This window comes from Canis aureus, chromosome 13, assembly GCF_053574225.1.
Source record: "Canis aureus isolate CA01 chromosome 13, VMU_Caureus_v.1.0, whole genome shotgun sequence".
In the NCBI taxonomy this organism is placed as follows: Eukaryota; Metazoa; Chordata; class Mammalia; order Carnivora; family Canidae; genus Canis; species Canis aureus.
Window position 1 is genome coordinate 20,131,362 of NC_135623.1, and position 10,589 is coordinate 20,141,950.

At 40.7% G+C, this 10,589-nt stretch overlaps 1 protein-coding gene across 3 annotated transcripts in view; it reads right to left on the minus strand.

Moving 5' to 3' along the window:
• The window catches only part of CYP4X1 (cytochrome P450 family 4 subfamily X member 1), a 37,098-nt gene extending 29,290 nt beyond the window's left edge, over positions 1 to 7,808 (minus strand). The window contains exons 1-2 of one of the 3 annotated variants that reach the window (XM_077845061.1): positions 7,489 to 7,797; positions 458 to 599 (exon numbers count right to left, since the gene is read on the minus strand). In XM_077845061.1, coding sequence (XP_077701187.1) covers positions 458 to 599; positions 7,489 to 7,665 — 319 coding nt within the window. In that variant the 5' untranslated portion in view covers positions 7,666 to 7,797. Of the gene's footprint in view, positions 1 to 457; positions 600 to 7,488 lie in introns of all 3 variants that reach the window. The other 2 variants (XM_077845062.1, XM_077845063.1) reach the window with 2 other exon arrangements.
• Between the last annotated feature and the right edge of the window lie 2,781 nt (positions 7,809 to 10,589).

Genomic DNA, 10,589 nt, shown 5'->3' on the forward strand with positions numbered 1-10,589 from the left:
TCAGGCGTTATCTTTCTTTTCTTTCTTTTTTTCTTTTTTCTTTTTTCTTTTTTCTTTTTTCCTTTTTCCTTTTTCCTTTTTCCTTCCTTCCTTCTTTCTTTCTTTCTTTCTTTCTTTCTTTCTTTCTTTCTTTCTTCTTTCTCTCTTCCTTTCTTTCTCTTTCTTTCTTTCTTCTTTTATTCCAGTATAGTGAACACAGTGTTATATTAGTTTCAGGTGTACAGTGTAGTGATTCAACACTACCATACATCACCCAGTGCTCATCACAAGTGGCCTCCTTCATTCCCATCACCTATTTCTCCCATCCCCCTCCCCTCTGGAAATCATCAGTGTGTCTCTAGGTCTCTTAAAGGCCCAATACTAATCTTTGCTTCAGGATTTCTTTAGAATCCTGCCTGTGAGTTTTGCATATCACTCTTAGGAGGATTAGGTTCCTGAGATTCATCCCTTTTCTTACCTGTTCTGCCCAGAAATGTCTTTGCGTAGTCTGGGTCGTAGATATAGAAAAATGCCTGAAAAGGCCCAACCCAGTAAGGAAAGGCACAAGGGTATTTTTCAACAAGCTCCTCAAGTTTCTCTATTTTACCATCCTGAAGTAACTGCAGTGAAAAAAGAGTGAAGGAAGTTAGAGGAACCCGACAGTCTGGACTCAACCCTCTTACAGAGGCAAGCTGATCTAGGGCCTGGATAAGGTCGCACAAACATGCATTCCTTGGCATTTCCAAGCTTGGAGTATAATTTTTAAATATAATTAATTAATTAATTAATGAGAGAACTGGGGGGAGAGGCAGAGGGGGAGGGAGAAGGAGAAAATCTCAAACAGACTTCCCCCTTAGCATGGAGCCCAATGCAGGGCTTTTTCTCACAACCCTGATCATGGATCATGATCTGAATTAAAACCAAGAATCAGGGCAGCCCTGGTGGCGCAGCGGTTTAGCGCTGCCTACAGCCCAGGGCTTGATCCTGGAGACCCTGGATCGAGTCCCACGTCGGGCTCTCTGCATTCTCCCTCTGCCTGTGTCTCTGCCTCTCTCTCTCTCTCTCTCTGTGTGTGTCTATGAATAAATAAATAAAATCTTAAAAAAAAAAACAACCAAGAATCAGACACTTAGCTGACCATGACATCCCAGAGCCCCAGAATATACTTTTCTAATGAAGGTCAGGGCATTTATCTTCTCAATGTAAATGTATGCTGTATCTCCAGAACAAGCCCCTGTCAAATGTGAAATGACATGGTGAACTGTTTTCCCAACTGAGAAGGTGAAGAGAATCTCATCTGCTTCATCTGCCAATGTCTCACATTTTGATTAGGAGTGGAGTCAAAGCTGAGAAAGATTTTTTTCCTATGGGAAGCTAATTGGTGATAGGCTGAACATGACCCATGATCCAATTCACAATTTCCTCTCCCTTTTCCTTTCTCTAATCATTGAGGAGTGATTTTTTTCTTGTGACTTCATAGTAAAAGCTCCTCCCTAAAAATCCACCCACTCCATCTATGAAGAAAATCTCATTCTCTTCCCTTACTACTTGGAGGCTCATTTTGAAGTTTGAAGTAATGTTTAAGTAAAAAACTCCCAGCTTCTAACATTTATAAATCAGAGTATAAATGCCATCATCACAGATGAACTTTTTACTTGATAAGTAGTTTACTAATGGCTCATTTAAAAAATTCCTCTAAATCACTGACAAGAAGATTCATTTATATCCATTTATTATATAAAGTGGGAGTGTGTGTGCACCTGTATGTGTGTGTCTGTGCATGCTCAGCGACACATGATTGTGGGGGTCCTGACTTGCAAAGAAACCCTAAGGCTGGCAAACTCTTCTTTGTGTGACCAATCATACAGAGTTTGCCATGTGATTGCTTGTACCCTCAGAAAAGATGGAAAACTCTGGCTCCCAATTTCCTCTGTTATCAACCAGCATTTTTATCCCATGAAATGTTCCCTGGAAAGCTGACTTATATTCTGAAAACTACAAAACATTGCTGAAAGAAATTTTTAAAAACCTTAAGTAAATGTAAAGATATCCCATGTTTATGAATCAGAAGACTTAATATTGCTAAAATGACAATAATTCCCAAATTGATCTACAAATTCAATGTAATCCTGCAGAATCACACCTGGCTTCTTTGTAGATGACATTGACAAGCTGATCCTAAAACTTATATGGAAACCAGAGGTATCCAGAATAGCCTAAATAATCTTGAAAAAAAAAATAGGAGGATTCATGCTTTCTGATTTCAAAACTTACTATAAAGCAAAGTAAGACAGTGTGGTATTGGCATAAGGGTAGACATATAGATCAATAGAATAGAATTGAGAATCCAGAAATAAAGTTCATGTTTATAGTCAACTGATAGTAGTGTTTTTTGTTCCAATGAGGTGGTTCTTGGTGGGCCCTTGGGTGGGGACTGGTCACCAGAAAGACCAAGCCATAATTAGAAGCTTGGGATTTTCAACCCCATTTCCCATTCTCCACAGATAGAGAAGGATTGGCAATGGGGTTAATGTTCAATCATGCCTACATGAGGAAGACTTTGTAAGAATTCCAAAAGTACAGGGTTTGGAGACCTTCTAGTTTGGTGAACATGTGGAGGTACTGGTAGAGTGATGCATCTGGAGAGGGCATGGGCGCTCTGTGCTCCTTCCCAGATAACTTACCCTGTGCATCACTTCCAACTGCATGTTCATCTGTATCCTTTATCCTAACCACTTTTAATAAACTGGTAAACAGTAAATTAACTGTGTTCCTAAATTCTGTGAGCTAATCCCACATATTAACCAAACCCAAGGAGGAGGTTATGGGAATCTCCAACTTACAGGTGATTGAACGTAGTAACAACTTGGACTTATCATTGGCACCTGAAGTGGGGAGGGGATGGATAGTCCTGTGAGGCTGAATTCTTAATCTGTGGGATTTGATGATTTCTCTGGGTAGACAGTCAGAATTTCATTAAGTTGTAGGACACTCAGTTAGTACCACAAAATTGATTGGTTGCAGGGGCACTCACCCAATATCTGGTGTCAAAAGTGTTTTGAGTATGGCCATAATGTGAGAGAAAAGGGGAAACACAGGAGGAAGAATGGGTTTTTCCCACTCAGGTGCCAAAACAATACAATGGGGGGGGGCGGGAAAGAATAGTCTTTTCAACGAATGGTGCTGGGATATAACTAGATATCCACAAAGAATAAAATAAAGTTAGACCCCTACTTTACACAATATGCAACCATTAACTTAAAGAATCAAATATCTAAACAAAAGAGGTAAAAGTATAAAACTCTTAGAAGAAAACACAAGGAATTAACCTTAGACTCAATAGTCAGTTGCATTTCTACACTAAAATGTAGAAAATCTATATTTTCTACACAAAACCAACTGCATTTCTAACAAACAATCTGAAAAGAAAATAATGAAAACAAGTCCATTTACCATAGCATGAAAAAGAATAAAATATTTAGGATGTGAAACCAAGTATTAGAAAACCAAGTATTCCCAACCAACAACCTAAGCCAAAGGCACACGCTCAACCACTGAGCCACCCAGGCGTCCTTGGAAGATTTATTATTGTTAAGATGTAAGTACTACCCTAAGTGATCTACAATTCAATGTAATCCTTACCAAAATCCCACTGATGTTTTCTGTAGAAATAGAAAAATCATCCTAAAATTTATATAGAATATCAAGGGAACTTGAATAGCCAAAACAGTCTTAAATCACAAGAACAAAGCTGAAGGACTCACATTTCTTGATTTCAAAACTTATTACAGAGCTACAGTAATCAAAACAGTGTGATTCTGGCACAGAAATATATATATATATATATATATATATATATATATATATATATAGGCTAATGGAATAAAATAGAAAGTCTAGAAATAAATCCTCAAATATCTGGTCAAGTGATGTCCGACAAAGGTGCCAGGACCATTCAATGGGAAAATGATAGTTTTTCAACAAATGTTGCTGGGAAAACTGGATATCCACATGCCACAGAATAAAGTTGGGCCCTTCCTTACCAAAACGCCATATACAAAAATTAACTGAAACTGGTTCAAAGACCTAAATATAAGGCCTAAACCTGTAAAACTCTTAGAAGAAAACATAGGGCATAGGACGCCTGGGTGGCTCAGCGGTTAAGTGTCTGCCTTCAGCTCAGGGAATGATCGTGGAGTCCTGGGATCAAGTCCCACATTGGGCTCCCTGCATGGAGCCTGCTTCTCCCTCTGCCTGTGTCCCTACCTCTCTCTCTGTGTGTCTCTCATGAATAAATAAACAAAATCTTAAAAAACAAAAAAGGAAAACACAAGGCAAATTCTCCACAGCATTGGATCTGGCAATGACTTCTTCAATATGACACAAAAGGCACAGGAAAAAAAAAATACAAATTGGACATTATGAAAATTAAAAATTTTTGTTCATGAAAAGACAGTATAACAGAATAAAAAGTGAAAAACACAGAATGGGGGAAATATTTGCAAATAATATATCTGATAAGTGAGATTCCACTTATCCAGAACAAATAGAGATCTTAAACTCAACAACAAAAAACAACCTGATTCAAAATGAGTAGAAGACTTAACTAGACATTTCTCCAAAAAAGATATACAAATGGCATTGAGCAGATGAAAAGACGCTTAAGGGATGCCTCAGTGGCTCAATGGTTGAGAGTCTGTCTGCCGTAGGCTTGAGTTGTGATCCAGGGGTCCTGGGACCAAGTCCAGCATCAGGCTCCCCACGGGGAGCCTTTTCTTCCTCTCCCTATGTTTCTGTCTCTCTCTGTGTCTCTCATGAATGAATGAATGAATGAATGAATGAATAATTAAATAAGTAAATAAAATCTTAAAAAAAGAGAAAAGATGCTTAACATCACTAATCATTAGGGAAATGCAAATCACACCCATTAGGATAACTACCATCAGGAAAAAAAAAAAAAACAAATGTTAGTAAGAACGTGGAGAGATTGGAATCTCTGCACTTCTGGTGGAAGTGTAAAATGGTACTGCCACTATGGAAAACAGTGTGGCTGTTCCTAAAAAAATTAAAAATGGAATTACTATATGATCCAGCAATTCCATTTCTGGGTACTTATCCAAAAGAATTGAAAGTAGGGTGTTGTACACCCATGTTCACAATAGCTAAAATGTAGAAACCACCCATGTATCCACTGATGGATGAATAGATAAATAAAATGAAGTATATAGGGCCAGTGAAATATTATTCAGTTTTTAAAAGAAAGGAAATTCTGACATATGCTACAGAATGGATGAACCCTGAGGACATTACGTTAAGTGACATAAGCTAGTCACAAAAAAGATAAATACTACACGATTCCACTTATACGAAATACTAGTACTCAAAATTGTAGAGTAGTCAGAATTACAGAGACAGAAAATAGAGTGGTGGTTCCTGGGGGCTGGGGAGATAAAGAAATGGGGGACTATTGTTTACTGGGTATAGAGTTTCAGTTTTACAAGCTGAAAAGAGTTATGGAGTTGGATGGTGTTGATGACTGCACAACATTATGAATGTATGTAACATCACTGACTTGTACACTTTTAAAAATGTTTAAGATGGTAAATTTTATGTTATGGGCATTTTACTACAGTAATGATGTTGGGAAAAAAATCAGAAATGTGTCAGAATTTTCAACAGTCACCTTGAAAGCTAGAAGATGATGGAATGTTGTCTTCAAAATTCTGAGAGAAAAGTATTTCCAAACTCTAATTCTATACCCAGCCAAACTATCAACTAAGTTATGAATTTTAACAGACATTTTCAGCCATTTGAGAGCTCAAAGAATTCACCCGACATTCCTTCACTCAATCTCAAGAAGCTACCATAAAAATAATAAAATAAATCAGAAAAAAAAGATATACTATCCAGGAAACAGAAGATATGACACAGAATAGCACATTATCTGTGTACCAGGCCTAGAGAGCAACCAGTCCAGGTTAGAATGGGAGGAGAAGTCTTTGGGAGAAATGCCTCCAGAAAAGTATATGGACTGATGATTGTTTGATATCTTTCAGTACTTGAAAATGTTGTTGAGATGTGTTTGATAGATCTATTAGAAACATTTGGGAAAAAAATAGTGATAGATTTTGAAAAACTAAGCATATGAGAAAAGGACATTAATAACAACATGAGAAAGAAAGTTCTATGAGAGAAGGAACAAAATCAACCATTGGATCAGTGGTAAGTAAGCATTTACATAATCAAAATAATATAAGTACTAATTTTTCTCTTTAACCAAAAAATACCATGTAACTATATTGGGACAGTAAAAGATGAGGTATAAGTGATTATTCATCATAAAGTAGTTAATAAAAGGATATCTAAAATTATGAAATTAAGAAATGCAACATAGTAATATTTTACCAATAAGGATTGAAATAAACATGTAAAACAGTTGAGAGTGGTTGTTTTTGGAAAGAAGGATTAAGGGGAGGTGAGCGGGGGGTGGGGGTGACTAGGTGACCGGTACTGAGGTGGGCACTTGACTGGATGAGCACTGGGTGTCATTCTATATGTTGGCAAATTGAACACCAATAAAAAATAAATTTATATTTTAAAAAAAGAGTGGAGCTGAAGGATCATGCAGCAGCTCTGCGGGGCATACCCTCCCCACCTCAACCATCCTTTAAAATTCTGCCCAGACTTTCACAGACTTTCCTTCCTCCCCTAGATAGAGACACCCACTTCCCTCCAAGATCCCCTTGTCCCTAGGTCTCTATCAAAGCACTCATTACCCTGTATTTGTATCTTCTCTTTGTAGTCTAAGTACGCATCTGCCTTGGGCTTCTGAAGGTAGGTACTAGTCTGCTCTCTGCAATTCCAGCATCCACCACACAATTCCACTCAAAGCTGGCTGAACGAATAAAACAAGTAATCAGGGGTGAGCGTGGATGTGGAGAACAGGAGGAACAGAAGGTAAAGGTCTCCCTCTTACACGTTGCAATTTGCCATCATTTTTTGAGTGAGTGGTGGGGGCTGCTCTCTACTTCACAAGAATCTTGGGAAAAGTTCATTTTCTCTGGTGGTAACACACTAAGGGTGGCAACTAATTGTGTTCGATTTTGCATATTTTCTGCAAGTAATAAGCACTATTTAGAATAACGTAACTATCTTTTAGCGACCCGCGTGGAAGGCTTTTCAAGATGCAGTACACAAATGCAAGAGCTCGGTGAAGCCGCTAGACCCAGCCCTGGGTTGCAGAACGCTCTTTTTCTGTGCTCAGACTCTGCATAGGCCCTCCCAGCCCCCCAGGCTTCCACTCCAGAGGCTCCGGGCTTGTTGCCTTTTCCCTGCAGCGCTGTGAAGGAGCAAGCCCAGAGTTCATGGAAAGATGCCCAGAGCCCCAGGCTGGGCCAGAGAGGTCAGTGCAGGATGCAACGCTGAGAGGGAAGGGAGGAGACAGCCCGCCCCACCGCCCGCCCGCCGGTCTCCTCGGCAGCATCCTTCTCAGCCCCTCCCTTCCGGTACCTTCTGGTGCCCGTAGAACCAGTGGGTGGGGGGCGCGGGGAAGGGGCACAGGTCTCGCAGCAGCCGCAGCCTCCGCAGGTAGAGCTTGATGGCCTGCAGCAGCCCCAGGGCCAGGCAGAAGGCGAAGGCCAGGTACAAGGGCCGCGCCCAGCGCGTCTCGAGCCAGGACGACTCCATCCCCGCACCAGGCGGGGCGCGCGCGGACTCGGGGCCCGGGAGGGGGGAGCCCTCTACGCGCGCCGCCGGGAGAGGTCCCCAGCCCACGGCGACTCGGTGCCCTCATCAAGCTCCTTCCTCCCCGGGAGGAGGGAGAGCGCTGGGAGGGACAGCTCAGGCTTGGCCAGCGGAGGCAGGCGCGAGTTCTCGGGTTTCTAACCCTTTATCTTTAAAAAAAAATTTTTTTAAATTTATTTTTATTGGAGTTCAATTTGCCAACATATAGCATAACACCCAGTGCTCATCCCATCTAACCCTTTATCAAGAGAGAGCAATCTTCATTCAGGGCGACTTCTTAATGCCCCTCTGGAATGTCACACTTCAGCTGTGACAGTTTTCAATCATGGGAAGTCAGAATTTAGGTGTTGAAATAATTACAAGGCCAAGGCCATTGTCTTTCTTCGTTGCCACAAATAAATGGTAAACTGCTATGTTTAAAAAAAAAAAGACCAATAAAAAATAAATTTATTATTAAAAAAGAAAACAAAATAAAACACCCCCAAACTAAAAATCTTCTTCCCTGCTCTGAAATTTTGTCAAAACTCACGGGGATCTTGGGGCTGGGGATGGATATGTGTAATTTTTTTTTAAATTTTTTATTTATTTATGATAGTCACACAGAGAGAGAGAGAGAGAGAGAGAGGCAGAGACATAGGTAGAGGGAGAAGCAGGCTCCATGCCGGGAGCCTGACGTGGGATTTGATCCTGGTCTCCAGGATCGCGCCCTGGTCCAAAGGCAGGCGCTAAACCGCTGCGCCACCCAGGGATCCCAGATATGTGTAATTATTATACTCATATATGGCTTGTCCGGTGGTGTGCTGGTAAATGTTCAACAATTGGTCCTCACTTGGATTTCTAGCATTTGCCAATGTCCATCATGTACTATTTTAAACTGCAGAAGACACTACAGATACAATCAGGGCCCACTACATAATTTGGATCCCAGTGCAAGAAAAAATGTGGGATCCCTTGTTAAAAAGTTATTAACAATTTCAAAGTGATGACGGTAGAGCATTAAACCAAGCATATGCCCTTCTGAGTATGGGGCCTTGTTCCGGGCCCATGAAGCCATCCCTGGATACAAGGGACATAAATAGCCTTGAGAACATAGATAACAGGAAAATGTAGTAAGATAATTAGAAAGTAATGTGGTTTAGGTATTTATTACCTACGAGGTGGTGAACTAGGATACAACAGACCTGACTTCCCAAGCTGCTATTCCCCATTCCCAGCCTTCTTTATAGGCATTCCCAAAATTCATTCATTCATTCATTCATTTATTTATGCTAAGAAAGGCACGTGTTAGATGTTGGATTTACAGCCTTGAACAATAAACTCAATCTCTGCTACAACTCCCTATTTTCTTCCCTGTCACTGCCCCCAATACTCAAGCCCCCACCCCAGTCTCCATTGCCAGGTTTTTTGCTAAGTTAATAATTAAGACAGACTCCATTGGTGATAACTTCATATGGACTAAGTACCAACCCCTGGGATGTTCCACTATGTCCCACACATTAAATGTTACAGCTCCCTCTTCCCCAGACCTTGCCTTCTCCTGCCTATCTCCATTCCTCAAGTAGAAGTTGTTATTTGACTGTGTCTCAGAATCTTCTGGTTTATACAGTCTCCTCTGGGTGACTCATAGCATTTTAGTTTCTTCAGATTCTTCCTCTGTACCCTGCCCCTTCCCCAAATCATGATAAATATATAATGGCTTTCACATAACCACATCATGGTGACCAGGCTGAGGACCTCAGACTCATGTTCTGCCTTGGGTCTAGCCAAGCTAGTCTTGGCTTCATGACATCTAGTCTGCTCTGGTCCTGGGGTCCTCTGGGCTGACTGACAAATAGTAGAGTGGAGTTCGTGAACTTCCAGTTAGTTGTCTCAGCAGGGTCGGGACCTGGGGACTCCTTAGCTGACCTAGTCTTATTCAGACTCTTGCTAAAGATGTAAATCCCTTCTGAGATGTGGCTGGTCCATCCACTGTATTCTGTATACTTCCTTGGAAAACAATTTTGACACTTTTTGTACTATACCCAAGAGCTTAAGAGAGGCTTAAGGGTGCTAGCTCAAGTCTTCTCTCTGCTTCACTGCCATTTTCACTCTGGTTCCTCTCCAAAAGGAAGCAAAGCAAAATCTATCTAAATCTCTACTTCCAGAATCTTAGCCTAGAGGGAGAAAATCAGATGCTCTCCTGACCTCGGGCTTTACCACTTCTGCTAAAATTTACCCTAGTCCACCAGGCTGGAAGAGGTGGGCTTTTTCACAACTTCCACTCATAAGGTAGAAACTTCCTTATGATACAGTCTGTGTCCTCTCTACCCCTGATTGAGACTTAAAATCTACAACCTACTCCAATAGGACATGCTAATGGGACAGACAGGAAGTTAGAAAATTATTCTGGCCAAAGACTGGCTTTCAATACTAATTGCAACATGAAAATCCCACTTTGGAGACCAATAGCAGAACATGTATCCCTTTCTTCTTTTGGCAGACCTGTGTAAAAGTCTATTGACTTGAATTTCCTTGGCTGGAGGACTGGGGATAGGGACACTGAAAAAGCCTAGCAACATGGTCAGCCCAGGTTAAGGAGTTCAGACTTTACAAAAAGTGATGGGAATCCACCAAAGAGATTTAAGATGGAAAGTGACATAGGTAGTAGATCACAGCTATTTGGGAGATAATAATAGGCAAATATTTATTGGGTGCTTACTTAGTGTCAACTACTATTTTAAAATGATTTACATGTAGTAACTCATTTAGTATTCATAATAAAATTTGAGGTAGCTATTACCATTATCCCTATTGTATATACATGGAAACTGACACACACAGAGATTATGAAGTTTGCCCAAGACATCAGAGGGTGAGAATGGGGATCA